The following is a 26857-nucleotide window of genomic DNA, read 5'->3' on the forward strand; positions in this document are numbered from 1 at the left end:
GTACGCGTTATAGGAGCACGTCTGCAATGCGTGCTCGCACAATCGGTCGACGGCAATCTGCTGGTCGGCTGCTGGGCTGATCGCTTACTATGTACACTATTTACGTACGTTTACGGACGCTAATTGAAAAAAAGATCCATCGCTATGCGAGGATTGCACTTACTGCTGGTGCGTCGCCGTTGCCGTCGGGCGCTAAGAGCGAAGCTGCGTAGGCCGGTCTCTATGTGGCGCTTGTCCAGAGCGAGAATTTGACGGCGGCGGTGCGCTTTCTCTGGCCGCCAACTGGCCACCTGGAGCCGTCGTCGACGCTGCTCGTGCGCTTCGACGTGCCAGTCCGCGCCGACGGCTACATTGCGCTCTCGAGCACGAAACTCAAAGGCCTCTTGCAGGCACAGCCTGATGCTATTGTGCTACAAGACATTGAGCCAGGAACGCACGTCGTCGAGGCGCAAGTCCACGACAAGAACCACGCGCTGTTAGGACCACCCGCCGTCCTGCGCATCGAGCGCGTGCTGTCCAAAGACGAGGCCGACGCGCAGCGCAGTCGTAGTACGAAGCCACGCGTGTGGCTCACAGCGCTGCCAGCCGTCGCAGGACGCCGCCCACGTCGACGCACACTGTGCTTTGTCGGTACGAACGGTCAGTTTGACGGCCAGCGGCAGCTCTGGCTGCACCTCATTCAGGGCCTCGCGCGGCATCCATCAGTAACCTACGCGTTCCACGTACGCTTGCATTGCTGGGATCGAGTCGCTGCATGCACATGTAGATGATTCGCCTCGAAGATGCGTCAACAAGGTTTGATCCGTTTGCAGACATTGGCGTACCCGTCACGTACGCCCCGATGCAAGTCTCGATGGAAGAAGCCGCAACGTACCAGCTCACGACCAACACGACGATGGAGTCGATTGCCGACTACGTTCTCAATGGCAAACCCGACGCGCCCGCGCACATTCCGCGGCTTTGGTCGACGTTTCTCCGCACGTTTGCACCATGTCACGGCGGCATACTGGTCATCGCCAACTCGCGCGACCACGGCGACCGCGTCCTCGCCCTCGTCGCCAAGCACGTGGGCGCTCGCGGCGTTCTCTTTGATCTCTCGAGCGTCTTCCCCGTGGCGAATACCGTCGACGCACTCATTGGACCATCGAGCTACACGCTGGAGCACGACAGCGTGACACGGTCCATCACGGCGAGGCACCGCCATGTCATTCCGCCTGGCATCGACGCAAATGTATTTGCGCCTGCGCCACAACGCAAAACGAACAGTTGCCTCGTCGTCGGCTTCCTCGGCCGGATCGCACCGGAAAAGTCCCTCGGACTCCTTGCGCGCGCCGCCGAACTCCTCGCGACGAGACGCGATCTCTGCCTTGTCTTTCGGTGGGTCGGCGAAGGCCCCCATGCTGTGTATTATGCGCACTACCCGGTTGAGCTGGTTGGTGGTATTTACAACGAGACCGCACTCGTCCACGAGCTCCAGTCGTGGGATTTGGCAGTTCACCCAGGCCTCCAAGAGACGTTTGGCATCGCCAACATTGAAGTCATGGCGGTTGGGCTGCCACTGGTGTGCTTTGGTGTGGCCGGCACGACCGAGTACATTCGACACAACGAAAATGCGTGGGTTGTCGACGACATTTGTCCCGAGGCGCTCGCAGCTGGGATCGAAGTCCTGGCCAGAGACAGCGATTTGCGGCAACGACTGGGACGAGGTGCGCGTACGACAGTCGAGAAGCAGTTTACGTGGTCGGCGACGGTAGCTGCATACGACGAGGTGTTTGGCCGCCTCATGAGCGCGCCACGCGGCCAAGCTGTGATTAAGTGATAACACTATTTCTTCATGCCAAATGACTCATGATCGTCTTGCTTTTGCACTCTTTTTCGAGTGATTTGAGCTGGCGCACTTGTGACCAGAAACGAGGCAAGTCTCGCCAGGTCAACGGTGCTGCGAAAAAGGCGACGAAATCCTGGACCACCGCGACACGCTCGTTGCAACAAGGGACGTCCAAGGCAAGAAGAGTCTATTTGATAGCAGTCCTTCTGTATTCGGCGGTGGGATGATGCGTAGGCGTCACACGTTTGTTGAGCAGCTCCAACAGCTTGTTCACACATCGTACATGTACATTGACCATTGTTACGTCAAAAGGGTCGGATTTGAAACATGTTGAAGTGCATAAATGTGTGAATCGAGAATGTGTGTGATCTTAATATACGCACACTCGAAAACAACGCAATAGGATCTTGAAGGGGTGCGATGGCCGACAAGGACCGATCGATCGCAGTGAATATCCGAGACTTGGATCAATGGAACCACTTGCGCGAGAACGCGACAGAGAAGCTCATCGGTACCGTTACCTCATCAATAACATGGTCAGACGTGCGTGCGCCGTAGTCATCGACATGTATCAAGAGTGGTGTGGCCCGTGCAAGGTGCTCGAGCCAACGTACCGTCGTATTATTGGTGAGACGGCGTCTGCTGAAAGCCGGCTTCAGTTTGCAGCAGTAGAACTGCATCCTACGCAACCCGTATGAATCCATTAATGGCACGATTGTAGGTATGTTGTACCTCGGCCAAGATTGAGGGCATCACTGAGAACCCCACGTGCAAGCCGCGCTTCGTTTTGTGGCGTGTTCGTCCCTGTGCAAACGTGTCGACGTTTGCATCATCCTGTTGCGTAGGACAAAAAGTCCGTTGGCGAAGTGCTCGGTGTCAACGTGCCCGCACTTGAGGCCCTCATCAAGCAAAATCTCCCCGCGGCCAAAACCGAGGAAGACGCAGCGTAGTCGCCGCATTGGACCTCCATGTACAGAAAACTTGCCATTGAAACGTCGACATTTGTGCAGAGGGCTGATCGAGCATTGAGCTACGCGGCACACGTATTGGGTGCTCGGGCGAACGCGTGCTTGCTAAATGAAGTCGATAGGAAACATGTCGGATGACTGGCAACACAACGAACCTTTCCCGCGGTACAGCGCGCGGGTATTGAAAGTCGCGGTACGGTGTTGTGTGCATCTCGGGATCGCTGGGATCTTTTATGAGCTTGGGCACTGCGGAGACTGTGTCTTGTCGATCGTGGGTTGGAAGCAAAGGCAAGAAGCATGGCGTGGACATCGGGTTGCTGAGGTCCCCAAGAATGCGGCCATCGCTACTCGGTCCATTTGTCAATCGTTGAATGGCACATGGAGCTGTACAAGTACTCGAATGGTAGATCCAGCCACGCAAAGGGTTGCGGAGCTGCCTCGGGGTCCATGGAGGGGTCCTTGTAGCCCTTGCAGCGCTTACACAACTCCCTACACAACGCACAAGATCAAGCTTCAACGTGAGTGTGTCATCAAGGCGCACCGATACGAGAAGTTCTATTGGGGACCAAGCACCGGTAGGTACTCAGCTCTGGCATCGATGATTCGCAGAGCGTACGTGATTGCCTATAGCATTCAAAGAGGTGAACAAATGTGCTGGGATGAAGCACATCGTACCGCATTTCAAGCATTTCCAGTCGCCCTACGTATGCACATGCTGATTTAATAGTGATCCATGTCGCATCGTACCGGCCACCACGTCATGTGTGCGAGCTTCTTCTTCGGTTTCTGGGGAGGAAACCGAGCGCAGATTGACGTCAATCACGGGCATGATGGTTTCGATGAGAATGGTACGGTTTGCGGCTCTTTCGCGTCTACGGAAGCGCCCCATAGGGCTGCAACCGCAGCGTCGACGGTCCTACGACGCGAAGATCGCAGACAGTCCAAGTTGGGATCCTGCTGGGATTGTACGGAGAGGAGTCGATGGGAAAGTCCGAGAGCGCGAGCGCGTGGTATAACCTTCGTATCGTCGTTGGCTGGCCGTCTTCATGCGCAGGCGAGGTGCATGTCATTGCGCTTGTCTCTTCCGGCTCTAGGTGCCACATGGCACAACCGCGGTAGTCACAGGGCTCATCGAGAAGGAACGAGAGGTCAATGGTCTTGGCGATCGGTGGCAGGGGCGGCTGCTTCGTCATGTCGTCTTCCTCGAGGTAGTAGTCCTACACGATGGTTCCATCATGCGCAGCTCTTCCTCGTCCGGCTTCGCCCTTGTATGCAGTACCATCGTCGTATTCGCACTCCCTTTGGCTTCGCGGCTAATCAACTTGTGATTGCCGCCAAAAGATCGCTGCGTACGGATAACAGAATGTCCGGATAATCGATCCACTCTAAAATAATACACTACACTATATATTTTTAATACAGCAATTGGGTGTTGTCTAAATACTGTGAAGAACACCACACCTTGGGTCGCCAAGGGCACCAGGTATCAACTTATAGCCAACAGCGTACTCTGCGGCCATCAATGGGTACTATCTTTTGTATTGAGGGTCACGGCACTACGGCTATCTTTGGCCAAGTGCATATGTTGGTTGCTTGAACTCACACGTACGAAGACTATATCAGGATTACACTAAATATTGAGTGGTCGGGCTAGTGCAACCTCATCTTTTGGTTGCGATGGCGAAGCGCGTGGTGACCTTTGTGACTGGCAACAAGAAGAAGCTCGAGGAGGTCGTTGCGATCCTCGGTTCGGACTTTCCGTTCGAGGTGCGCAATGTGTCTCTGGATCTGCCCGAGCTCCAGGGTGAGCCCGCCGACGTCTCGCGCGAAAAGTGCCGGCTCGCGGCCGCCAAGATCCAAGGCCCCGTGCTTGTCGAGGACACGTCGCTCTGCTTCAACGCGCTTGGCGGCCTCCCGGGCGTGTACATCAAGTGGTTCCTCGAGAAGACGGGGCACGAAGGCCTCAACAACCTCCTCACCGCGTACCCAGACAAGTCGGCGTACGCGCAATGCATCTTTGCGTTCAACGACTTTAGCGCGGGCGAGGCGACCGAGCCGATCGTGTTTGTGGGCCAGACCCACGGCAAGATCGTGCCGGCGCGTGGCACCACCGACTTTGGCTGGGACGCGGTCTTCCAGCCCGACGGGTTTGACCAAACGTTTGGCGAGATGGACAAGGCGACCAAGAACACCATTTCGCACCGGTACCGGTCGCTCGAGAAGCTTCGCGCGCACGCCCACACGACCAAGTAGACATCATTGTAACAGGAAACTCTACCATTCTGTCTTTTCTATGGTATGGCGATGGAAGGATTCGATTGCTGCGTAACGGCTTGCGATGGACGAGAGCCGACGGCCGTTCGTCGTCGTGCGCGTGCAGCCGCCCCAGGACGAAGCCGAGAAGGGCCTTGGCGTCGTTGGCAACGGTGTCACGTGGATCCACCATGCAGAGGAGCGCGAATTCCGGTTCGGTGACGTCGTCGCCCCGGCCGCGCTGCCGGACGTTCTGACCGAGCGTGTGATCAACACGCTACGGCAGGGCCGCCACGCCACCGTCCTTTCACTAGGCCAGGTGCATTTTGCCGTATCGTTCACCAACGATCGATAGTTCTCACGACGGACGTAGCGTGAATCTGGCAAAACGACAGCCTTGTTGGACGCGGACGTGGGGCTCGTTCATCATGTGGCACGAAGTCTCTTCGCCTTGGATGTCACCGTGCGCATGAGCTTCCTCGACGTGTACGCGGACAAGGCCATGGACATGCTCAAGGGCAAGTCGACCAAGTGCCGACCGCTCTACCACCGCTCTATCGGCGCCTATGCGAGCGACCTCACGCGGCTCCAAGTATCGTCCTATGACGCCTTTGAGAAAGTACAAAGTGACGTTATGAACGCAGATGCTATGTATTTGGTTGGGCATTGTAGACGCTAGCACAGGCACTGCGTGCGCTCGCGATCGACTGCATCGTCGAGAACCGAGTTCACGGCGTGTCGTGCCGTATCCTCTCGCTCTATATCGAGCACCCGCCGCACGGGCTCTGGACACGTCTGGACTTTGTCGATATGCCGGCGTCGGCGCCGCGCCACCACACGCAAGCCGAGACGGACCTGGGTCATATCATGGAACAGGTATTCTATCGTCAAGGTATCGGCTCTTCAATGAATGTTCGTAGGGGTATCGGCAATTGCACGTGTGCTGGAAGCAGCTCGCGGACGGCGACGATCCTGCGACGATTCCATATGGGTTGACGGCGACGGTATGGACCCTAGTCTCGGAATGCTAGTCGACTATAGTATGGCCTAGTCGATGCTCCTGCAGCATATGCTTGGCAGCATGGCCGACGCATTTGTGATCGCCAACGTCGTGCAGTCGGCGCTCCAGAACGAGGTTCTCCACTTGATGCATTGATACATCGATATGCACACACAGCCAGGAAAACCTCTTGACGCTGCGGCACGCAACGTTGCTGCAAGCGATTCCGTCGCGCGTGCCGTCGACGCCATCGACCATTTGCAGTCTCTTGGGCGACATGGACGAAGACCTCTTGGCGCTACGCGACCGCATCACGTGGTTGAAAGCCAAGTTGCAGCTCAACGACGCGGGGCCGGCCGCGAGCGCAGCACTCGAGCAAGAGCTCCAGGCCAAGCGTCAAGCCACGCGGCACATCGAGTCTCTTCGCGCCGACTTTCACGTACCCAAAACACCATTTGTCATATTCCAAAATCTCGAACGTAGAAGGAAGCGATCGAGTACCACCAGGACGCACTCAAGTTTCAGTGTGGTGTCGAGAGTCTCAGCATCAGCCTCGGCACGTCGCTCCTCGAGCACGATAGTTTGAACGTCTACCTCGTGCGACTCCACGAAGAGCGCCTCTTTAGCTCTTGGTTTCGCTTCAACATCGCGGCCAACGACGTCCTCGCGGGCCGCCTCGCGTCGTCCCAGACACCGCCGGACAAGTACCCTGGTATCGTTCTCTTTGGGGGTGGCGCCATGGTGCGCCACTGCCGCTTCCAAATGCCAACGCCGCCCAACGTCGAGCTGCTGCCGGACGAGGGCATCTGTCTCCTCAACGGCGCCGACGTCTCGGAGCGCACAACGCTGCGGCACGGCGATGCGCTCACGCTCGGGCGTCGCAACGTCTTTCGCGTCTTCATTCCCCGCGTCCATGCACTCGAGCCGCTCGACTTGAGTCACTTTTACAACCGGGAGAGTGTCGTGCGCGCGTATGCGACCACCATGGACTTGGGGCCTGGCTGCGCCGAGCGCCACTGCCACGACGCGCTCACTCGGATCGTCGACCGCATCGTGACCATTCGCGCCATGCACCGCGACGGCATGCGCTCCGGCGACGTTCCCGACTCGGAGGCCATGGACATCCACGACATCTACCTCCAAGTATTACAACGACGCTCTGCACGCCTTGGATGTCGACGCCACGTGCGTAGAAAGGAGCAGCGCTGGACGCGAGCGCCATGACCACCGAGATGCGCCTCGCGACCATTCGGCGGCTCTCGCAGAGTGCGATCGACGAGATGAACATTTTGGAAAATCGGTCGGTTAATATCGCGAAATCGCGCTGCAGCTCAGCACGCATATAGCATCGCCACGGGGTATGCGATGCCGCTCCTCGACTACGTGGACGAAGCCAACGTCATGAGCAAGGAGGTGAACGAGCCCTTGATCGTCCGTGCCGTGCCCATCATCCAGCACATGGTCACCCACGACGACGAGGCGCCCATCGATCGAGCCCAAGTACGTCCTTCGCGCTATCGTTTCTAATAGCGTTGTAGCTCCAAACCGACCTGTGGATCGTCTTTCAGAACCGCGAACGTCCCCGCCAACGCATGATCATGCGGCCGCAGGACTTTTTCCTCCGGCTCGCGCTCCTTCGGTCGTACCACAGCGAGGTGCAGCTGCTCCATTCGTCCAAAGCACGGAATCCGTTTGTCGTCGACGACGGCGTCGAAGAGCTCATTGGGGTCGCGCCCGTGTACATGGGCCGTCTTGCCTACTACCTGGACGTGGACGAAGCCGTCCCGATCGTCAACCGGACCGGTAGCATCACGGGCCACCTCGTCGTGAGCGTCCAGCCGTACGTTGAAGAAAAGGTGTACGACGCCGTGGCGCGGCGCGAGGTAGGATGGAGGCCACTCAAACTCTTGCTTGGAAGAGATGATGGGCAGGTGGTGCGCTACACGCACTTTGCCGACATGGACATTGACAAGGACAATGAGCTCGCGACAGCCGTCGGGATGCAGACGCACGTCGAGTTTCACGTGACGGTCCGCGGCGCGCGGGGGCTGCCCTCGGCGCTCAACAGCAACGTATTTGTCGAGTACAGTTTTTTCGACGACGAGCGACCACGCGCGACCGAGCCAAGCCCGACCAAGTCGAGCCACCCGGTGATCCAAGAAACGTTTGTGCACCGCGTGCTTGTGACAGACAAGCTCGTGCACTACCTCCTCCATGGCGCCGTGACCTTCCAGGTGCTACAATGCGCAGTCGAGTACTGTACGAAATGCAGTGGTAGGTGTATGGCTACCGCGGCGACCACATCCACCTCCGCGACGCGCCAGATCGGGTAGGCAAAGAGTATATCTGCGGCGTTGGTCGTAGTGTCCTCTTCTCTTGGGTGCGCCCGCTCACCTTCCACTTGTACGGTATCGTTAGGCCTACTGGTGTGACTTGGAGACCAAGTCGCTCAGTGCCACGATCCACGCCCTCGAACGCAAGGTGGATGGGCTCCAAACCCAGCTGCGACTCGCGCAAACATGGTCCGACGTCCCATCCCCCGCCGACGCCTCCTCTATACTGCACGAAGCAAAGGTGACAGTGGAAGATACGATGACGGAAGAGGCGCCGCCGGTAAGTTGACGTGGATCCTGGCGTCATTTGTGCATGTCGCTCTAGACGAACGGCGCCAAAGGAACGAGCGAGGAGGATCGGGATCGAACCCGCTTGGCGCACGCAACGTCGTGGCGCGGTTCGATCAGCAAGCGGACGAGCGTCGTCGGCCGTGTGCTGCGCGCCAAGTCCATCAGCAGCGTGCTCTCGGCGCAACGATCAGGCGTCTGTGCCGTGCAGTAGCCAACTCAGGCCCATGAAGGCGCCGTGTCATATCTGTACTGTACGTCGACAAAGCTACAACGACCACAAAGAATCCCTGTCTACCAAGCCATCATCTTGTGCGCTTGTTGACCGAGTCGACATCTTGGATGAGGTGGTCGGACAGTGCCGAGGCTGTGATGGTCGGACAGTGCTGCTTCAAGCCGCGGGATGCGCCAAAGAACCGACGCAAGAATCCCACGCTTCCTGCAAACCGACGGCAACTTTGCACGAAAAACGGGTGCCACGCGGCCGTGTCACGAGTCTACGCGAGGCGCCAGCTGGTTCTGCGTTATAACCCGGCTCGCATCACCGAACAGTATCTTGGTGGCATGTCCCGCGCGACTGCGATATGATTCCGAACGTCAACCCCACCTCAACCTGTACGACGCGCGATCGCTATCATTTTCCTCCTATTCTAGCGCTACATACACTGTCCAAGTACACAAGATGCAGTTGCGCCGAGCGCGATGGGACCGACCAGCCCCCGTCTTCACTGCAACTGCTTCAAGTGGCGTCTTTCAATGCTGGCGCTGCCACGTGGTGCGCACCCGCGATAGGCGGCCAATCACACAAACGCCGAGCGATCCAAAAAAAGCGATGCAGCGCGGCACGTGGGACATGTCACGACCAACGTCTCTTCGAGGCTGCTGATCCGCAGGAGAAAGGGCATTGCGTGTTTTTGACGGGCAATAGACAAGACGAAGAAGCGGAAAGTTAGTAAATAGTATACGTGCAGAACGAGCAAGACACGTCTAGGGTGGAGGAAGGAATATGCAGTCAAAACTAGACGACGAGGATGTTGGCGGCGTCGGACGTGATGCTGTCGTCGTGCTCGAGGGACGCAATGAGGAAATCGAGGCAGTCTTCGAGGCTCGGGACCGCGTCAACGACGACGCACTTGTCGAGTATTACGTTCTTGGGCGTCGCAAGCGTCGACGCAATCGTCTTTTTCGGCTCCGACTTTTTTTTTTGCTTTTTGATGAGTTCCTTGGGCGAGGCGTTGCCGTCGTCGCTGCAGTTGCTCGAGAGGTCGACCGCGCCAACGTTGAGGCTCTTGAGGTGGCAGAACGCCGACGGCTTCAAGTCGAGCACCTTGACTTTCGAGTCGGCGCCCGTCGGCGTCATGTTGGTCGGCTGGTGGTGCTTGTCGTCCGGCAGCGTGATCGTGTCGTGGTGGTGCATGTGGTGGTGGTGGTGATGCAGGTGGTGCATGCGGTGGTGGCTCTCGGTCGTCGACGAAGAGCTCTCGCTGCCGTCCTTTTCGTCAATCGACGGGCGGCGGACGTGCGTGTCCTGGGGCCCGACCTGCTTCTTGCGGCGGCGAAGCCCGCGGTCGCGGCGCGCGATCTTCTCGCGGAACTTTTGCGCGTGCGTTTGGGTCTGGCGCACGTTGCGCGTGCGCACCATGGACGCAATGACCTTCCACGGCCCGAACGGGTAGAGCTTGGAGGCTTGCAGGAAGCGCTCGTGTTCCTCGAGGGTCCACGTGCCCTTGCCCTCGTTGGTCGTCTTGCGGTGCTTGCGGGGCGACATGTTGCCCGGGTCGCAAGGGAGCTTGGTGTGGATGCCCATGAATGTGGTAGGTTGGACTGAAATTGCAAAGTGGGGCAAAAGAGAATCTTTCGCGCTAACACAGAGAAACGAGCCGACGTTGAACGCAATGGGCGAGAGAAACGCTGGATTACAGTCGCTGGGTGGAGCGCTCCGAGTCCCACCCTCGGGCTTTGACCAGATGGCGCAATATACCACATACGCTCGACGGCATCGCATTGAAGAACCGCTCCCATCTCTACAGCGACGTTGCCGTCGTCGTCGAGCTGCACAGCAAACGACGTGCCACGTGTTGACGGTGCGCTCGCCACACAAGTCGACGACGATCGATGTGTGGTCGAGCGAGCTGCATATTTCTCTCGCCTTCAACGCGCATGTATATACACGCGGGCGCTTGGTAGCGTCTGCAGCTCTTCTTTGCGCTCGACACGTGGAAACGAGGCGCGCAGAGTGGGCAAGAGCGATCGAAGAACGTGAGAAACCCGGGTCACGGACCACGGCCGATAAAAAGCGCCAAAAGCGCACCTTGTCTTTGACCCTGCACCGCGTATGTGCACGACCCGCCACCAGACGCCTGGCAACGAGACGACGTCGTATCGACACTCCTCGCAAGCTGCACGACCACTTTGAACAGCAGCTCGTGTTGACGTGATACACCGCACACTGCCGACCGCGCTGGTTTTCAATCGTTTAACGCAAGAAACACGAGGTCGCAGCGCGGTAAACGCACGGTTTAACGCGTCTGCGACCTTGGTTTCGACAGCGCGAGACAGTTTGCAGCTCACGCGGCCGATCTTGTCTCTGCCTGCGTCGTACACTCGACCTTTACATCGAGTAGCTCGACCCAAGAGCATAGTGGATAGCGTCTGCTTTGCCATTCACGAGACCACAACAATACTGTACGCTTGCTACTCGCGGTAGCAAATGTGCGACGAGGTCTCGCCAATCTTCTTCGTACTAAGATCGAGGCCTTCTTTGTACGAGATCGTTGGCACCGTGCCGTGTGTGCATGGACTGGTGGTGATGGCGCGACTACACGCCCCGGCTGGACACGCCAATCTGACCAAACCGCCGCTGTGTCGAGGCCCCTCTCAGTGCATTACGGCGCTGCATACCGTTGCGGACTCGTTCGCGGCGATGGCGATGCGGCACGTCTTGTCTATGAATTCATTTTGGTCGAAATTTGGCCTCGGATCTTTGAACCGGAACCCACTCTATTTGCACCGCCATCGTGTCTACGCCTCAAGCCTGTCAACGTCCCCGAATGCCGCAAAGGGCCGCTTGCTACACACAATAGTGCTCTCCGTCGTCGTGAGTCACAGCCACGGAAGATCGCGCGGCCTGTTTATGGTTCAACCCGCTAGTCAGGCTGATCGGCCATCTGAGTTAGCCGCAATCTGATTGGCCACGAAACAGTCGAAGTTCGAAGGAGCGAAAAATCTTCGGCGAGCGGACAGCGATGCCAAAGCCGACGACCGCCAGCAGCGTGCCATTGCCGCGCCACCAAAAGCTCCGAAGCAGCGACGATGGCCTGGACGGCGACAACGAGAAAGGCTTCGAGACCATGGCGGTGCAGTCGTCGTCATCGTCCCCCAAGCGGGCGATGCATTGCGTCCTTACGTCCCCAGGCATGCTCGTGATTGCCATGCTTGTGGCTGGCGTCCTCGTGCTCATGGCCCTAGTTTCGTTCTCGGAGGAGCCTACGGCGACGATACAAGCGCTGCCGCCGAGCGTTGCCACGCTCATGGATACGTCCGTCGCACCCTGCGATGACTTTTACCAGTATGCATGCGGCGCGTGGATCGCCAACACGACGCTACCATCGGACCGGTCGCGCTACTCGCGGTCGTTTGACAAAATTAAGGAGGCGAACGAAGCCATCTTTATGGAGATCGTCTACGACAAGTGGCCTCTTCTCTCGGAGCTCTTCACATCGTGCATGGACACGGCGACGCTGGATGTCGTCGGGGCGGCCCCGCTGGCTGCTGGCATTGCCATGCTTCGCGCGGCAACAACAAAAGCAGATCTCGTGCACGCCATGGGCGAGCTCTCGTCGCGAAGTGCGCTGTCGTTTCTGATCGACGCAGGCATCTACGCGGACGAGAAGAACTCGACGATCAACTCGCTCCATATCTCGCAAGGTAGCCGCATGCGGACGATACTGCCTATCGATGCCCTTGAATAGGTGGTCTCACGTTGCCCGACCAAGACTACTATACCAACGCAACGCGGTTCGCAGTGTTTGAGCCTGCGCTTCGCACGTATGTGCGCGAGCTTCTGACGCACATTGACTACCCCAAAGTTCCCGAGGCCGTCGAGACCATTGTGGCGCTCGAGGTGAACCTCGCACGCGCGAGCGTGACCAAAACCGCACTGCGCGACCCGCTTCGTACGTACAACATCGTGCGGGACATCAATGCGAGCTACCCGCTGGTGCTTGGCGCGTTCTTTGCCGGCGCCAAGCTGCCATTGACGCCGACGTCGGCCGTGATTGTAGCGACGCCGTCGTTTCTCGACTACGCAGAGAATTTGATCAAGTCGACGCCACTGGAATCACTCCAAACATTGTTTGTGTACCAGTACACGGCCAGCATGGCATCGGCTCTGTCGTCGCCGTTCCGCAACACGTCGTTTGCGCTCTATGGTCGCGCGATTGGGGGCCAGGAACACCCACGACCGCGCCAGAAGCAGTGTCTCTCGAGCGTCAACGAGTATCTCGGCGAGCTACTGAGCCGGTAGCAACGACAAGCCGTGGATTCTCTCAACATACCACGCTTTGTAGCTACTACTTGCAGAGGACCTTTCAGCCAGACGCGCTGGCCGCGATTCAGGCGCTCGTCGCTTCGCTTGTCGAGACGTTCCATGGGCGCCTCATGGCGGCTGCATGGATGGACGCCGAAACAAAAGCGGCGGCCATTGCCAAGCTTCGCGCCATGTCGTCGCTGTTGGGGTACGCCGTCCTGCGCTTTGACGTCACGTTGATCGCTATGTAGCTACCCGTCACAGAAGCTCATGTACACAGGGCTGGTGCTATCGCCGTCAGAGTACTTTGCCAACGTCCAGCAACTGACGCACCTCATGCATGTTCGTGCCGTCGCCAAGCTCCATCTGCCTGTCGACAAGGACGAGTGGCTCATGCACGCGCACGAGGTCAACGCGTACTACAACCCGCTGGCCAACCAGATTGTGTTTCCAGCGGGCATTCTCCAGCCGCCCTTCTTTGACGCGCACCAGGACCTCGTGCTCAACTATGGCGCGATTGGCATGGTCATAGGGTGAAATGCGGCGCTGGCCTCTATACGAACTTAGTCGTCGTTAGGCACGAGATCACGCACGGCTTTGACGACCAAGGGCGCAACTTTGATGCGACCGGCAACATGCAGCCGTGGTGGTCGGATGCGACCGCCCAGCGCTTTGAGGCCAAGACGTCGTGCATCGCCACGCAGTATACGTCGATGGCCGTACGCAACGAGTCGTCGGGCGAGCTCCTCGGGCACGTGAACGGCCGCTTGACGCTCGGCGAAGACATTGCCGACGTCGGCGGCCTCCGCGTCGCGTTTGACGCGTACACGGCAGCCATGACTGCGGTACATCACCAGTCATTGGCTTCTGTTATAACCACGTGCGGATAGATCCATAGCAAGGTGCGCGAGCAGCTCTTCTTCCTCTCGTTCGCGCAGAGCTGGTGCACAAAAGCCACCGACCAAGCGCTGCAAGTACCCTCGCCACTGCAATCACAACCACGATCCATCGGAATACTGCGTAGAGCTCGCTGGACGACGTCCACCCGCCGGCCAAGCAGCGCGTGAACGGCGCCGTCATGAACAACGAGGCGTTTGCCCGTGTCTTTAACTGCCCCGCGGGCGCGCCGCTCCATCCGCGCGAGAAATGCAACGTCTGGTAAACCTTTCGTGACGACGGCGTCGGTTCGATCCCACCCACCGCCTCTGCACCTCGTGGGAATAGCTCTTGGGAATATACGTGGATTACGCCTACGATTACCTTGGCGACATCGCGAAACGCTGGCGCGCAGACACGTCGGTGCGGTTGATGATGGCGCGCGTCTCTCGCAGCAGGATACAGAGAACACCCACTTGACGAACCTTGTACTCTCGACATGTCATTGATGCAGCTTGCACCTCTTCTCAATGCATTACGCGAAGTCGACGTCGCTCTATGTGCTGGATGCTGGGTTAGACAGGCCGCATCGATATCCGGACATATCCCGCGTATACGGATGCGCTCCGTGATTGGTGGAGGCGGGCGTCATCATCGTCATCAGCACCAAAAGCAACATCGAGATGGCCATGCACTGGAGCGACGACGACGAAGGGTACGAGAACGAGCAGCCGTTCATGTGGCTCGAGGGCGACTCGCTCGCGCCGCCGTGCCAGTCGGACTATGACATTGTTCAGGCCATCATCGACTTTGCCCACGTCCAGCCCACCGACGTACGCCATTCGTATGCGAGAGAGATGTCGTGCTTATGGAGCGTATAGGTCGTCTTTGACTTGGGCTGTGGCGACGGCCGCATCTGCATTGGTGCAGCCCGGCAACACGGCTGCCGTGCAGTCGGTATTGAGATTGAGGCGCCGCTCATCGCCAAGTTTGAGCAGTCGATCACCAAGTACAACCTGCAGGACAAGGTCCGCATGTTGCACGCGGACCTCATGGACGCCGACCTCTCCGAGGCGACCGTCATCGTAACGTACTTGCTGCCGGAAGCGCTCACATTGCTCGCGCCCAAGCTCGAAGCCGCCCTCGCCCGCGGGTGCCGCATCGTGAGCAACACGTGGGGCATTCCGGGCATGACGCCGTCGGCGCGCGTCGACGTCGGTCAGTACGCCAACGTGCCGCTGTACCTCTACGCGTCGCAGTCGTAATACACTATTCTCTGTCGCGGATACAACGCACATGCTTCTTCTGTTCTTATCTAGTCTGGGTCGTGTCTTAGGCCGTCGATCGGTCGCTCTCGACGAGGCGCTGGGCCACGTCGCGCACGAGACGCATCGTCGCGGTAAGCTCGTCGCCGGACGCGGGCAAATACTTGTCGCAAAAGACAACCGCGTCTTCATAATGCCCGAGCGTAATCGCGGTTTCGACGACCATGCGGAAGACGGGGCGCGGCGCGTCGGCCACGTCCTGTGCCGACTTGCCGGCAAACGCGAGCTGCGCGAGCTCGTACGCCGCGTCGAGCGACCGGACTTCGAGGTGCAGCTTGAGCATCGTCTCGACCGCCTTCCACGTGAGCTCCATGTCGTGCTCGATCGCATAGTCGATCAAGTGCGCGCACGACGAAGCGTCTTTCTGCTGCGCGTACGAGTAAAACGCCGCGCCAAAGACGAAGTCCGAGACTCGGAGGACGTTGGGGACGCTCGCCACGTGGGCCAAGAACGCATCCGCGGGCAGCGTCCGCACGAGGAAGGGCACGTATAGCGGCTTCAAGATCGAAGGGCGCATGCAGATGCCGTGCGCTTGCATGGCTTGTACGAGCGACTCGACGTCAGCGAACGACGTCTCGGGGTTTTGGAGCAGCGGCGTGAGCACCGAATCGAAGAGGGACGGGAGCGCGGTCGCCAACGACGGGTGCGCAATGTACGCAAGCGCTGCTTTGGTGGCGAGGCTGGGCGCGTGGAAGCGCACTGGCAGCAATAGCGTGGACACCAGCGTCGAGAGCGGCAAGATGAGCGACGCGTTGGCATACGCCATCAAAAGATCGGACGCGTCGTCGAAGCGTTCGAGCATCAAGCAGCTTTCAATGAGCTGCGACCAGAGCGCCGGTGGCACGAAGTAGCCGTGGTCGGTCATGAGCTTGGCCGACGCGACCGCGTGCTCGATGGATGGCGCCAGAAACCACGGATGGCGTTTGCTTTCAGGCGGCGTCGCATTGCACGCCAGCGCATTCCGGAAGTGATGCGCGTCGAGGTGCACGCGGCCGACGCAGTGCTGCAGCACGTTCAGCGCCTTCTGGCCGCGCTTGAGCATCGTGTACGCATACAGACCTTCGAGCACAACGTCCCGCCGAGCTTCGCACCACAGCTCCGCCTTGTACTCACGCTTGAGCGCGCGAAAGTACAGGGCGACTTCGTCGTAGCGGCCAAGGCGGTTGAGGGCGCCGAGCAGCGCATGGAGACCTGCGTTGTCGAGGCAGCGCTTGCGCGGGTGCATCTCCACGTATGCCACGATCACATCCTCATAGCGCTGTGCGTGAAAGAGACGCGCCATCTCGGCCGACGCCACCGCGTCCGCGTCGCGCCAAATCTTGCAGTAGGCCTTGATCGACGGCGGCTCGACGGCCGCAAAGGCAGCAGCTTCGCCTTGCAGCTGGTGCAGCGCCGGGGCCTTGCTTGCTTGCGCGGAAAGAGAGAGTGCTCGCCTGTGCAGCGGCGCCACGGACCGCGCAAGAGGCGCCACGTGGCGCAAGGCGGAGCGAAGGACGCGCGTCTGCATCGTTTGTCTCTCTTGACCAGCCGCGAATCCGCCAATTTAAGGCGTGATCCGGCAATTATCCGGATAATTGGACCTCGTTTTGTCGAGATTGCCCTCTTTTTGACATATCGCTGTGGACGCCGCACAATCGCGGAGCGTTTAAACACGTTTTAGTTCAAAAGCGCCTTTTAACGCATCTGCCACGTCAAGCCCACGCGCGCTGTGGCACCTCTTGAGACTCGCAGGCCGCGCCCACAGTCGACAGATGCACGACATGCATCGCGCATGCTGCACGGGCAGCGACGCAGTGCGAACTGTGGCGCGAGATTGTCCTTGTCGGTTGAACGTTTGACCTGTTTGCGTCAAAGTGTTTAACCGAATGGTAGCCTCGGGACGTCACCATCCATTTTCAACATCGACGAAGCGTTTGGAAGATGAGCTGGTTTGGCCGCGGCAAGAGCGCTGCGCCCGCGGAAGAGACCCACTTCGCCGAGGAGTCGTCGTCCTTCATGCACGAAGAGTCGGCGCCGACCAACTTTGCGCCCATCTCGAGCGGCACGAGCATCAACGACATCGTCATGGAGGAGCAGAGCAAGATGCTCGTCCAGCAGGCCATTGCGAGCATGACGGCCATCGCGTGGGACAAGTGCAGCGCGTCCAAGCCCGACACGCAGCTCGCGAGCTCCGAGATCTCGTGCATCCACAACGTCGTCGCGTCCTACTTGGACTCGAGCCAGTTTATCATCCGCAAGCTCAACAGCTCCCGATAAACCATTACACCAAGCGAGAGAGAGAGCGACTAACAGACCTTGAATGGACGCTCGCGTTCTTTGCCGTCCTTTCTTACGTTGTCTTCTTGTTGTTCGATTGCGGTTTCGCAGCGGTGGCATGGACGTGGGCGTGCATCGGCGGCGCCGACCGTCGCCCACGAAGCGCCTCCGCGCCAGGCTGCCACCTGTCGCGTCCAACAACCATCCATGCCTGGACGACGCTCCACCCGACGACGACGGCGACGAGGTCCAAATTACGCCCATTGTCGTGCAGCTGGAGCCGCTGCCCGTCTACCACAACCTGCTCACCTACCCGTTGCTCGTCCGTGCGCACACGCGAGCCATGCACGACGCTGGCTTTGTGCAGCGCAGTATCGAGCGGTGCGCGCGAGGCCATTACTATGCGCCCTTTCGACGCGTCTCGTAGGTGGCAAACCCGGGCGACGCGGCCAGAAGACGCAATCGTCGCGCGTGCGGCCGTGCGCGGGTCGGCGGCGACTGCGATCCAGTCCATCTGGCGCACGCACGTCGCTGTCCACGCCAAGCGCGACCGAGTAGAGGCGCTTCTGACGCTGCAGACGACACGAGCGAATTGGGTCCAGCGGCACCGCCCGTCGCTTCTGCGCCAGCTCCAGGCGCTGCACGCCAACGTCCGTCTCTGCGACCGCAAGGTCGTCGCGCCGTTTGGGCTCCTCTCGGCCTACTACGTGCTGCCTGTTTGGCTGCTGCAATGGCAACTGCACTTTCATACGGGCCGCCGCCGCGGCCAGTTTCTCCGGCGCCCCGTCCAGCTCACGCGCTTTGTCACGTTTGCCGTCGACGCGACGACGCACCTGGTCCATGTACTCTGGCGCCAACTGACACATATCGCAGTCCTAGTCCTTCAGTGCGCACAGCGCAGCCGCTGGGCGCGCGACCGGTACGTCCTCCGAGCTGTCGCATTCGAGTGGGAGACTGGAGTGCTGTGGATAGAGCGGCGTACCAGCGGCGCGTGCGTGCGAGGCATCAAGCCGCGACCTGTCTTCAGTGCGCCTGGCGTCAATGGGCAGCCCGCAACGAAGCGCGGCGTCGGCGACGCTATGTTGCCGCCCGTCGTGTGCAGTGCGCGTGGCGGTGCGCCGCGGCCCGTCGCTGCGCGGCCCGCTTGCTCTTCAACCGCACGAGCCGTCTCTTTATTGCTGCACTCTTTCCGGTCGTCTTGGCGTCCGCAGCACAAAAGCTCCTCCACGCCGCCGCCGCCCGTATCCAGCGAGGTAGCAATCGATCCGAACCGAATCGTTTCCTGAAGTACACTAGTGCAACGGGGCCGAGCGGCCCGGAGTGCGTTCCGACAGATCGCGCTGCAAAATGCCGTCGCGCGGTGGGCCCAAGACCCCGACCGGGGCCATTCTTTGTACGCGATGCAGTGCTACTTTGACGCAGCACTCGTCTTTGAACAATGCTTCTTGAGCGGGCACCCCGGGTCGCCGCGCTTTTACACCGAGTGGGCGACATCGCACTTTTACGTCTACGAAGCCACGGGCGACGTGTTCAACTTGGACCGCGCGATTCTTGCGTTCGAGCAGCTTATGCCGTCCGAGACGGACGCGAATGGCTTTACGTGGTGCTGCTACTGCATGCACGTGCAAGCGCGGTTCTTCCGCCACGAGTTTGAGAAAGCACTGGCGCTCGGTGTCGACTGCCTGGAACGAGCGCCAGTGACTCTCGAGAAGGACTGGCGCGCAAGTGTGCTCTTTGTGTGCGCCATGGTAGCGCTCGAAGGAAAGGCGCTCGAGCGCTGTGCAATGTACCTCGAGACAGCCCTTGCCTTGCTACCGTTGACAACCTGCCCGGAGCTCAGTCTCCGCTTCACGTTATCCCAAGTGTACAGCCTCCTCGCCGATGCGCGCGCCGTCGAAATTTCAACGGAAGAAGCCGAGCGAGCAAAGCTGGCAGAGAAAGCAGCACGCGAGAAGTCACCATCGACGGATGATGCTGTTGCGACACCCGATACGCTCACGGTGGACGCCGTCGGCGTAGAGGAATCGGCTGCACCGACACCGGCAGAAGGCACGGACAACCCCCACGACTCCAAGACTACGAAGGATGCAGCCGAAATGACAAACGTCGGTGACTCTACCGAAATGACTGAAGTCGACGACGCAGCGTCTCCGGAAGCAACCCGCCCGGCCTCTCCACAAGTGAATGGGGGCGGTGCCACGACCGCGATGAACACGACACCAGAAGGAACCAGTAGACGCTTGGAGCCCCCGATCGATGCGCCACTCGTCAATCCGTGGCCAGCCAAGGCAGCGCATGAGCTCGCAACCTGCTTTGCCATCACCGAGCTCCGCATGGGCCAAGGGTACATTTCAATCGTCTACGCGGTGACGATTCCCATGTACACGTAGCGTCTACCATGGCGTGCTCTCGGACGCCGCCGCCGAGGTGCTTCTTCATGTACGTGCGCCATCTACCTTCCGTCGCAAGCGCAAGCAAATTCTTAGGCGACGCCACCCGGCACGTTTCTCGTGTACCGGAAGAAAACGGCATCGCGCTACCTGTACGTCAAAGTCAAGTGGCCCGACGAGACGTTCACGAGCATGAAGATTCAGTTTCTTGCGGGCGCTTATAGCCACGCACAAGTGTCGGTCGCCACCGACGCCAGTCTCGTAGGCTTTCTCCAGCAGCTACCGGCAGCGGCCGGCATTGACGTGACCAAGGGACTGCGCAAGGCGGGCCCCCACCCCATTTTTGGCCCCCTCTTCTCCTCTAGCACCGAATGGGTGGCCTCCAACCAACCTTGGCTTGAGGTCGCGCACTCGTGGGACCTCCAGTCCGCCTACGTTTTGTCGGCGTTTGTGGCGGCCCGCGCCCCGAGCTACCGTCGGCACGTGGCCCTGGAGATACCGAAAGCGATTCCCAAAACCGGATGGCACCTTCCGGCCCGCAAATCGAGCTTGGTGCTGCGCGACGAGGCCGAGACCGCGGATGCATATCTCCTCTTGGCCAAGGCAGCCCGTGGCCTTCAGCGCAAGATGGACAGCCTCGTGCTCGTGCAACAAGCCGCGCATTTGGACCCGCGCCACGAGTGCATTCGTCGATCGTACGTCTCGCAGATCAGTGCCGTCTTTGAGCCAGCGCTCAAGAAGCTCCAGAAACTTGACCGGTTCGTGGGCTACGCGCTAAACTGCGATACGTATGCGGTCACATCGCGCGGCGATCCGGGCCGTGAAGTACTCCTCCTTGAGGCATTGGACCGCGAGTGGTTTGGACCGAGCGCGCCACCAACGTTCTTGCGACGCCTCTTGCGCGCCCATGTCCGCGCCTATGCCATCGGACCATTTGACGCCGTGCACTTGGAGCTCGCGATCCGGGCCGCCGACCGCCTCCACAATGCGCTGTGCCCGGCACGACCCGGTGGGTCACTGCCTCGTGTCCGCGTCTTCGGTCCGTCCGTGCCGTCGAAAAAACTCAAATCCAAATCAAACGCCAAGATGAAACTCAAAGCATCCCAAATGACCACCGTAACAATGCCTCTTGCGCACCTGTTCGAAGTCGCCGAGGTCATCTACCGCGTGCGGCGTCTCCCTGCCGCGATCGACCATCTGCGACTCGTCGTACAGCGGCTGCGCGCACTACCCCCGAACCCAATGCATTTGCACATGATGCAGATGACCCAGATTCGACTGGCCTTTCTTTATCAACAGATACACCGCATGGACTTGGCCATCGAAGCCATCAATCACGTTCAAGTCCTTAGCGCCAAAGTAGGTACGCGGCCGCCACCGCTGCTGTGGCCGTCCCGCATGTCGTACCATCTCTCACCGGAAGAAGCCCAGTTTCTACGAGGCATGCTGCGAGAGCTCGCGCACGAAGACGGTGCGCACATCGACTATGCTCCATTGCACAGCAGCCTCATTGAGCGCGTCAAGCGGTCGCTTTTGGACGAGCAGCGGCTCCGGGCGACCGCCGAGTACCGCGGCAGCCATCTCCAAAGTCTAATCGTCACAGTGGGCGAGAGCTTGCATCTGCCCATCGCGTCGATCCTACACGCCCACTTGCGCGTCGTTATCAAGTGCGAGGGGGTGGTTGCTGTGACCGAAGAGAGTCCGAGCTGGGAGAGCCTCGAGCCCAACTGGGAGCACCAGCAAGTCCGGCTTCGCGTGCGGTCGCGCCACGCCACAGCGCTGGTGCGAGTCCTGAGCCGCCACATGGGCCGCGACACCTGCCTTGGCCTCGTCGCCGTCCCGATTGAATCGCTTTTGGAAAACGGGGGCTTGCCGCCGACGGCCATGACGCTGCGTGTACCTGCGTCCGTGACGCTCCGACGTCCGAATCTGTACCCGACGCTCGTGCTCGGGTTTCAGCTCACGACGCTTGCACCGACGCGGACGGCCGAGGCCGACGAAGCACGCTTGTTGCCGTTCTCACTGCCCGACTTTTTGAATTTGCCGTTTGTGTGGGAGCGATTTGCGCATCGGTTTGTCTCGAATGGCGACAGCTTTCTCGCGCGGCCGTTCCTGCTGCAAGCGCTGCGCCGGCACACGCCCCCGTACTCTCTCCAGACGATCCGGTGCATGCTATCGCTTGCACGCTGCGAAATGGACTGCAAGGCGAATCCGTCGGCGCTCGAGTGGCTTCAGAAAGCACACGCAGCGCTCGTGGTGCTGCCCCAGCGCGACGGCGCCCTCGAAGACAGCGCCATTGCGCTCATGACGCAGTGTCTCTCGCCCGACTCGCTGTTCCGCAAGCAGCTTCTCACGGCACAAGAGCACCCGATCTGCCACGAGTATGTCCGCATGCGCTACAGCGACGGCGACTACTACGTCGACAAGGCGACGGGCGAGTGTCTCACCGAGGCGCCGCTCGGGTTTGAAGCCAATCCGCCTGCAAAGCCCCGCCTACAGGTGCATACGCTCAACTTGGAGCCCATCTTGATACAGGGTTGTAGCGTATGGTGCTGTTTGCGCCGGCAATGAAGCAGCGCATCGCGGGACTTCGCCGCGAGATGCTCGCGCGCGCCGCCGCCGACCCGGATCAATGGAGCGCGATCTTTGACGAGACGCACGGACGCATGTTTTACATTAGCGCCGTCCACGCTCTCCAGACGTTCAAGCGGCCGTCAGCCTACGTCATGGTCGCGGACGAGCACACCGTGTACAGGTACATACATACAATAGTGTCCATCATTGTGTGGCAAACCGTCCACTAGTGTCTTGCTCATCCAAGACTTGTTTCGGCTTCGCCGCCTCCGCGCCCGCGTCCGCCGTCTCTTGCGTCGCGCAATTCGAGTGGTCTGTTGGAAGGATGAATCGTATCAAGTTGATAGACTGACACGGTAGGTGCGCATCGTCGTGTACATGGTGACGGCCGAGAAAGCACGGGCCGAGGCGAGACGCATTCGGGCCACAAAAGTGCCACTCAACTGCATCAAGGTCATGATCGAGTACGCCGAGGACCTGCGCGCGGCGGATCGCGTCTCGAGCGACCCGTTCGTGACGCTCGACATCACCACCAACGGCAACGGGCCTCGTCCTCGGTCGCGTCAGACGTCAGTGCAGCCCTCGACGCTGACGCCGATCTGGAACGAACTCTTCCACATACCGTACGCATGGCTCCAGCACGAAGTCGACCCGCCGCGAAAGCGGCCAACCCATGCCAAGACCGCCGAAGACGAGGAAGCGGACGACAAGGACGAGGACGATGACGATGACGCACCAGGTGACATTGACATGGACCGCGTCACGAAGGCACTTGCCATCAATTTGGTCGAAAACGACGCAAGCCTCCACGACGATATCGACGACGAACGGTCGCTCGTGCTTACCGTGTGGGACTTTGATGCCCCGGTGTATCGGACACGTGCGGCGTCGCGCGAGTTTCTCGGTCTCGCTGTCGTGCCCCTTGACGCGCTCGACCACGGAATGCCGATTTCCGCCGAGCTCACGCTCCGAGACGAAGACGGGTACCTCTCGCCGCGACCCCGGGGCACGCTCAACATGACAGTGCAGTGGATTGCATACTGCTTTCCACGCTCGCTTCGGTCTGTGATGCTGGCGACGTGGGCCATCGCGCGCCTTTCCCGCTTACTCGCCATCACGTACGCGAAGCGCGTTGTCGTCGCCAAGCCCAAACCGCCTCTCTCGGACGAGCTCCAAATGCTCTTGGAGCTTGTCGACTCGACGTTTCACACGGCGCTCCTCAAGCTTGCCGATGTGATCGTCATGGCGGACCAGCTCCAGCGGCTCAAGCACCGCCTCTCGGACGCACGGAAAGGCCAAACGACCGCAGACGAAGAGAAGCACATTGAGCTGCGTCTCCAAGCGGTCATGCGCGACCAGTTTGGTCCAAAGCAGCGCAAGCTGCTCGACACCAAAGCCGACCTCGCCAACTGTCTCAAGAGCTTTGCCAAACTCACGTCGGGCACGAGTATGCGTCTCGTATCTCGACTTGCATCTCACATGTGTGATGTCGTAGTTGCCGAGTACATTGCCAGTGTCGACGCCACTTCGAGCATCGCCGAGCGCGTTGGGCTTTGGCTCAATGAGCTTGGGCTCTATGACGCCAAGCACGCTCGGCTGTCGTCGTGGCAAGCGACGCAGGACGAGACGGCACCGCAACCCATCACGTTTGACGCCATCATGACCTTTGTGCTCGATGAGAAGCACACCTTTGTGGTCTGGGAGGCCGCGGTGAAAGGCCTTGTTGCCGAAGCCTTCACGGGCGGCAGCTGGTCCTTTGATATGACCAAGGAGCTTGCTGTGTGTCGCAAGATTGAAGACACGCTCCTCGCGACGAACGGCGAGGCGCGTGGGCCTGACGACGTGTCCTCGTCTGCGGGCCCGGCGCAGCGGGAGAAGCTCGACGCGCGCAAGGCCAAACGACTGCAAAAGCTTTCGAAAAAGGCCAAGTCGCGCCAGTAGCTGCATACTACAATCTCGCAGTATAGAACGAGGTTTCTAATCTGAGTTGAAGTTACAAGTTGCTCTGCGGCGTCTCGTCGGCATCGTAGACAACACCGAGCGACTGGCGCACCTTGTCCATGATGCGCGACAAGAGCAGCGACTCGGCGAGGGGATATTCAGCGCACTCGCGGTCGCCATTCTGAATGCAGCGCGAGACAGTCTCGGCTTCAAATTTAAAGCCGACTGAGCCGCCAAAGTTGAAGCTGCTCTTGGACGGCGCGGGAGTCGGGTGCGGGAACGACAGCTCGATCGGCGCTTGGCCGTGCAGCGTCAGCGTCAGCTTGTCGGCCACGTGCGCGGGGGCGTTGATGCGCAGCGTGCCCTTTGCACCAATGATGACGACCTCCTCGACAAAGTCGGCGAGACACGAGTACTGGATCGTGCCAAACCGGCTGCCTGCATACTGCAGCGTCACGACCGCATACGTGTCGATGCCCTCGTCGGCTGAAATGGCGCCGACCGTGTGCACGTGCGAGGGCTCTTCGCCACCGAAGACCATGGACACGAACGCGAGCGGGTAGATACCAATGTCGAGAAGGCCACCGCCGCCAAGCGACCGCTTCCAAATCCGGTCAGCGTTGGCAGGAAACGCAAAGCCCATGTCGGCCTTGACCGCATGCACAGCGCCAAGCACGTTCTCGGACAAGAGCTGGCGCGCGTGACGCACGGCCGGGAAGAAGCGCGTCCACATGGCTACATATCAAGCTTAGAACGGCAGAGCAATACGATCTGATTGTACCTTCCATGAGAAAGAGGTCCTTTTCCTTGGCGAGCGCGACCATCTCGTCGGCTTCGCGCTGGTTCATCGACATGGGCTTCTCGACGAGCACGTGCTTGTTGTGGCGCAGCGCGAGGAGCGTGTGCGGGTGGTGGAGCGTGTGCAGCGTGCCAACGTAGATGACGTCGACCTGCGGGTCGGCGCACAGTGCGTCGTACGAGTCGTAGCTCGTCGGAATCTCTATTTGTCATTGCAAAAGTGAGGCGCCAGTGGCGAAGTGGTTGGTCTACCGTGCGTGGCGGCAAAGGCTTGGGCAGTTGCGAGGCTGCGCGAGGCGCAGGCGACGACGCTGGCGCCGGGCACGAGCTGCAGGCCCATGACAAAGTCGTTGCAGATGCGGCCGCAGCCCAAGATGCCCCAGCGCGTTGTTTTCGTCGACGTCATTTCAATCCAATTGTCAAATGGCCACGTACCACAGTCCAACGTACGTTGAGGTGGGTCCCCCACTAGCGATGGTCACACACAACATATTTACACCCACCCCACCCCTACTCCACCTCCACAACCAATTATCACTGCAAAACCTGCAAAAGGATCGTACACATTCATTTGAAGCATGAGTGCCTTGGCATTTATAGTCCTCCGAGTGTGGTGCAGCCTGCCAATACCCTCACATGGCGACGTCCCCCCAACAAATTCAATTATGCATTTCTTGAAGTGCGTATATTTATATTTTGTATATGTAGAGTATACCAGCTCGGCTGGCGCAATGGATAGCGTATCAGACTTCGAATCTGGGGGTTGCGGGTTCGAGTCCCGCGTCGAGTACTTTTTGCCCTTTGGATTGTAAACAAACTCATATTAGCAACAGAAATTTTATACACAGGGCATCGTCGCCCAAGCTGATGTACCTGACACCGAAGCATGGATGGCTCGCATCAAGCGTTTCGAGAAAGCACATGAAAATGTTAAGTCCTATCAAGCGACGAGGTAGAGAAGGCCAAGCATGGCCGCGCCGCCCGCAATCCCACCGACGGCCGCGCCGACAAAAACGCCGAGCAAGGACCCCATGAGGAATGGCCACGTTCGGATCGTTGTCAAGCTCGGCAAGGCCAAGTGTTGCCTCGTACGTTTGGCAGCGGATCTCGGGCCACTCGATAGCGCCCGCCATTTGCACAATGTCCGCGAAACTGTCGAGGTATTGCTGGTTGTGCGAATTGTATCCGCCATTGGCATTCCCAACGCCGAGCCGAGTGGCCTCCGGATGCGCGAGAATCAAGTGCCGAAGGACATTGTGCATGTCGAGCACGTACGGCTGCGCAGCGTCGGCAACGCGGGCGCACTGTTGCACGAGTTCTCGTGAAAAGCAGACATCGTCGACGTCGGTGATACGCGTCGCCGTGAGGAGACCGTAGCTGCAGTTACCCGACGGTTTGTTGAGTTGGGTTGCCTCCAAAAGCTTGGCACGGAAGAGCGACTGGAGCCCGACAAGGCTTTGCCTTCCCAAATAATCAAGATAGAGGTCGGCGCTGCGGGT

The 26857-nt window shown here is 59.5% G+C and overlaps 12 protein-coding genes and 1 non-coding gene across 13 annotated transcripts; 10 read left to right on the forward strand and 3 right to left on the reverse strand.

Annotated features, from left to right (window-relative positions):
• Positions 1-131: 131 nt before the first annotated feature.
• SDRG_16893 (hypothetical protein) lies at positions 132-1849 on the forward strand. The gene is made up of 3 exons (XM_008623117.1): positions 132-168; positions 213-722; positions 767-1849. The coding sequence occupies exons 1-3, from the start codon at positions 145-147 to the stop codon at positions 1817-1819; spliced, it is 1587 nt and encodes a 528-aa protein (XP_008621339.1). The 5' UTR covers positions 132-144; the 3' UTR covers positions 1820-1849.
• Positions 1850-2214: 365 nt separating this feature from the next.
• Positions 2215-2843, forward strand: SDRG_16894 (hypothetical protein). Its single transcript, XM_008623118.1, has 4 exons — positions 2215-2339; positions 2387-2496; positions 2550-2624; positions 2674-2843. Exons 1-4 carry the CDS (start codon positions 2249-2251, stop codon positions 2776-2778), a joined length of 381 nt encoding a protein of 126 aa, XP_008621340.1. The 5' UTR covers positions 2215-2248; the 3' UTR covers positions 2779-2843.
• Positions 2844-4473: 1630 nt separating this feature from the next.
• Positions 4474-5049, forward strand: SDRG_16895 (Ham1 family protein; the record flags this gene model as incomplete). The annotated part of the gene is made up of 1 exon (XM_008623119.1): positions 4474-5049. One exon carries the CDS (start codon positions 4474-4476, stop codon positions 5047-5049), a length of 576 nt encoding a protein of 191 aa, XP_008621341.1.
• Positions 5050-5134: 85 nt separating this feature from the next.
• On the forward strand, positions 5135-8884 carry SDRG_16896 (hypothetical protein; the record flags this gene model as incomplete). The annotated part of the gene is made up of 14 exons (XM_008623120.1): positions 5135-5368; positions 5423-5668; positions 5722-5925; positions 5970-6053; positions 6101-6184; positions 6231-6488; positions 6533-7192; positions 7243-7349; positions 7396-7549; positions 7588-7932; positions 7981-8283; positions 8328-8378; positions 8468-8662; positions 8708-8884. 14 exons carry the CDS (start codon positions 5135-5137, stop codon positions 8882-8884), a joined length of 3102 nt encoding a protein of 1033 aa, XP_008621342.1.
• A 672-nt stretch (positions 8885-9556) lies between these two features.
• SDRG_16897 (hypothetical protein) lies at positions 9557-10518 on the reverse strand. Its single transcript, XM_008623121.1, has one exon. It carries the CDS (start codon positions 10475-10477, stop codon positions 9689-9691), a length of 789 nt encoding a protein of 262 aa, XP_008621343.1. The 5' UTR covers positions 10478-10518; the 3' UTR covers positions 9557-9688.
• A 1368-nt stretch (positions 10519-11886) lies between these two features.
• Positions 11887-14504, forward strand: SDRG_16898 (hypothetical protein). The gene is made up of 7 exons (XM_008623122.1): positions 11887-12597; positions 12642-13191; positions 13239-13406; positions 13450-13731; positions 13776-14043; positions 14089-14172; positions 14223-14504. Exons 1-7 carry the CDS (start codon positions 11916-11918, stop codon positions 14358-14360), a joined length of 2172 nt encoding a protein of 723 aa, XP_008621344.1. The 5' UTR covers positions 11887-11915; the 3' UTR covers positions 14361-14504.
• Positions 14505-14701: 197 nt separating this feature from the next.
• Positions 14702-15382, forward strand: SDRG_16899 (hypothetical protein). Its single transcript, XM_008623123.1, has 2 exons — positions 14702-14907; positions 14956-15382. Exons 1-2 carry the CDS (start codon positions 14758-14760, stop codon positions 15337-15339), a joined length of 534 nt encoding a protein of 177 aa, XP_008621345.1. The 5' UTR covers positions 14702-14757; the 3' UTR covers positions 15340-15382.
• SDRG_16900 (hypothetical protein) lies at positions 15343-16938 on the reverse strand. Its single transcript, XM_008623124.1, has one exon. The coding sequence runs from the start codon at positions 16904-16906 to the stop codon at positions 15407-15409; it is 1500 nt and encodes a 499-aa protein (XP_008621346.1). The 5' UTR covers positions 16907-16938; the 3' UTR covers positions 15343-15406.
• A 354-nt stretch (positions 16939-17292) lies between these two features.
• SDRG_16901 (hypothetical protein) lies at positions 17293-17731 on the forward strand. Its single transcript, XM_008623125.1, has one exon. It carries the CDS (start codon positions 17320-17322, stop codon positions 17653-17655), a length of 336 nt encoding a protein of 111 aa, XP_008621347.1. The 5' UTR covers positions 17293-17319; the 3' UTR covers positions 17656-17731.
• Positions 17732-17754: 23 nt separating this feature from the next.
• On the forward strand, positions 17755-24633 carry SDRG_16902 (hypothetical protein). Its single transcript, XM_008623126.1, has 10 exons — positions 17755-18036; positions 18083-18574; positions 18628-18908; positions 18952-19999; positions 20046-20094; positions 20142-22544; positions 22589-22800; positions 22850-22931; positions 22980-24066; positions 24115-24633. Exons 1-10 carry the CDS (start codon positions 17774-17776, stop codon positions 24558-24560), a joined length of 6363 nt encoding a protein of 2120 aa, XP_008621348.1. The 5' UTR covers positions 17755-17773; the 3' UTR covers positions 24561-24633.
• Positions 24562-25770, reverse strand: SDRG_16903 (hypothetical protein). The gene is made up of 3 exons (XM_008623127.1): positions 25611-25770; positions 25342-25560; positions 24562-25295 (listed from the first exon to the last, which is right to left on the reverse strand). The coding sequence occupies exons 1-3, from the start codon at positions 25762-25764 to the stop codon at positions 24613-24615; spliced, it is 1056 nt and encodes a 351-aa protein (XP_008621349.1). The 5' UTR covers positions 25765-25770; the 3' UTR covers positions 24562-24612.
• A 305-nt stretch (positions 25771-26075) lies between these two features.
• On the forward strand, positions 26076-26148 carry SDRG_16904. Its single transcript has one exon. It is a non-coding gene; the product is annotated as a tRNA-Arg (tRNA).
• Positions 26149-26326: 178 nt separating this feature from the next.
• On the forward strand, positions 26327-26708 carry SDRG_16905 (hypothetical protein; the record flags this gene model as incomplete). The annotated part of the gene is made up of 1 exon (XM_008623128.1): positions 26327-26708. The coding sequence occupies one exon, from the start codon at positions 26327-26329 to the stop codon at positions 26681-26683; it is 357 nt and encodes a 118-aa protein (XP_008621350.1). The 3' UTR covers positions 26684-26708.
• Between the last annotated feature and the right edge of the window lie 149 nt (positions 26709-26857).

This window comes from Saprolegnia diclina, assembly GCF_000281045.1.
Source record: "Saprolegnia diclina VS20 unplaced genomic scaffold supercont1.161, whole genome shotgun sequence".
NCBI lineage: Eukaryota > Oomycota > Saprolegniomycetes > Saprolegniales > Saprolegniaceae > Saprolegnia > Saprolegnia diclina.

Coding starts and splice junctions, on each gene's coding strand:
- SDRG_16893 (XM_008623117.1), top strand. CDS start 145: ATGCGAGGATTGCACTTACTGCTG. Junction 169..212: donor GAGGATTGCACTTACTGCTG/GTGCGTCGCCGT, acceptor GAAGCTGCGTAG/GCCGGTCTCTATGTGGCGCT. Junction 723..766: donor CAGTAACCTACGCGTTCCAC/GTACGCTTGCAT, acceptor ATGCACATGTAG/ATGATTCGCCTCGAAGATGC.
- SDRG_16903 (XM_008623127.1), bottom strand. CDS start 25,764: ATGACGTCGACGAAAACAACGCGCTGGGGCATCTTGGGCTGCGGCCGC. Junction 25,561..25,610: donor AGCCTTTGCCGCCACGCACG/GTAGACCAACCA, acceptor AATGACAAATAG/AGATTCCGACGAGCTACGAC. Junction 25,296..25,341: donor GGACCTCTTTCTCATGGAAG/GTACAATCAGAT, acceptor CTTGATATGTAG/CCATGTGGACGCGCTTCTTC.
- SDRG_16898 (XM_008623122.1), top strand. CDS start 11,916: ATGCCAAAGCCGACGACCGCCAGCAGCGTGCCATTGCCGCGCCACCAA. Junction 12,598..12,641: donor CTCGCTCCATATCTCGCAAG/GTAGCCGCATGC, acceptor GCCCTTGAATAG/GTGGTCTCACGTTGCCCGAC. Junction 13,192..13,238: donor CTCGGCGAGCTACTGAGCCG/GTAGCAACGACA, acceptor CACGCTTTGTAG/CTACTACTTGCAGAGGACCT.
- SDRG_16899 (XM_008623123.1), top strand. CDS start 14,758: ATGGCCATGCACTGGAGCGACGACGACGAAGGGTACGAGAACGAGCAG. Junction 14,908..14,955: donor CCCACGTCCAGCCCACCGAC/GTACGCCATTCG, acceptor TGGAGCGTATAG/GTCGTCTTTGACTTGGGCTG.
- SDRG_16901 (XM_008623125.1), top strand. CDS start 17,320: ATGAGCTGGTTTGGCCGCGGCAAGAGCGCTGCGCCCGCGGAAGAGACC.
- SDRG_16900 (XM_008623124.1), bottom strand. CDS start 16,906: ATGCAGACGCGCGTCCTTCGCTCCGCCTTGCGCCACGTGGCGCCTCTT.
- SDRG_16894 (XM_008623118.1), top strand. CDS start 2,249: ATGGCCGACAAGGACCGATCGATCGCAGTGAATATCCGAGACTTGGAT. Junction 2,340..2,386: donor CGCGACAGAGAAGCTCATCG/GTACCGTTACCT, acceptor CGTGCGCCGTAG/TCATCGACATGTATCAAGAG. Junction 2,625..2,673: donor CGCGCTTCGTTTTGTGGCGT/GTTCGTCCCTGT, acceptor CCTGTTGCGTAG/GACAAAAAGTCCGTTGGCGA.
- SDRG_16902 (XM_008623126.1), top strand. CDS start 17,774: ATGGACGTGGGCGTGCATCGGCGGCGCCGACCGTCGCCCACGAAGCGC. Junction 18,909..18,951: donor CGCCGCCCGTATCCAGCGAG/GTAGCAATCGAT, acceptor GAAGTACACTAG/TGCAACGGGGCCGAGCGGCC. Junction 20,095..20,141: donor CCGCCGAGGTGCTTCTTCAT/GTACGTGCGCCA, acceptor GCAAATTCTTAG/GCGACGCCACCCGGCACGTT.
- SDRG_16897 (XM_008623121.1), bottom strand. CDS start 10,477: ATGGGCATCCACACCAAGCTCCCTTGCGACCCGGGCAACATGTCGCCC.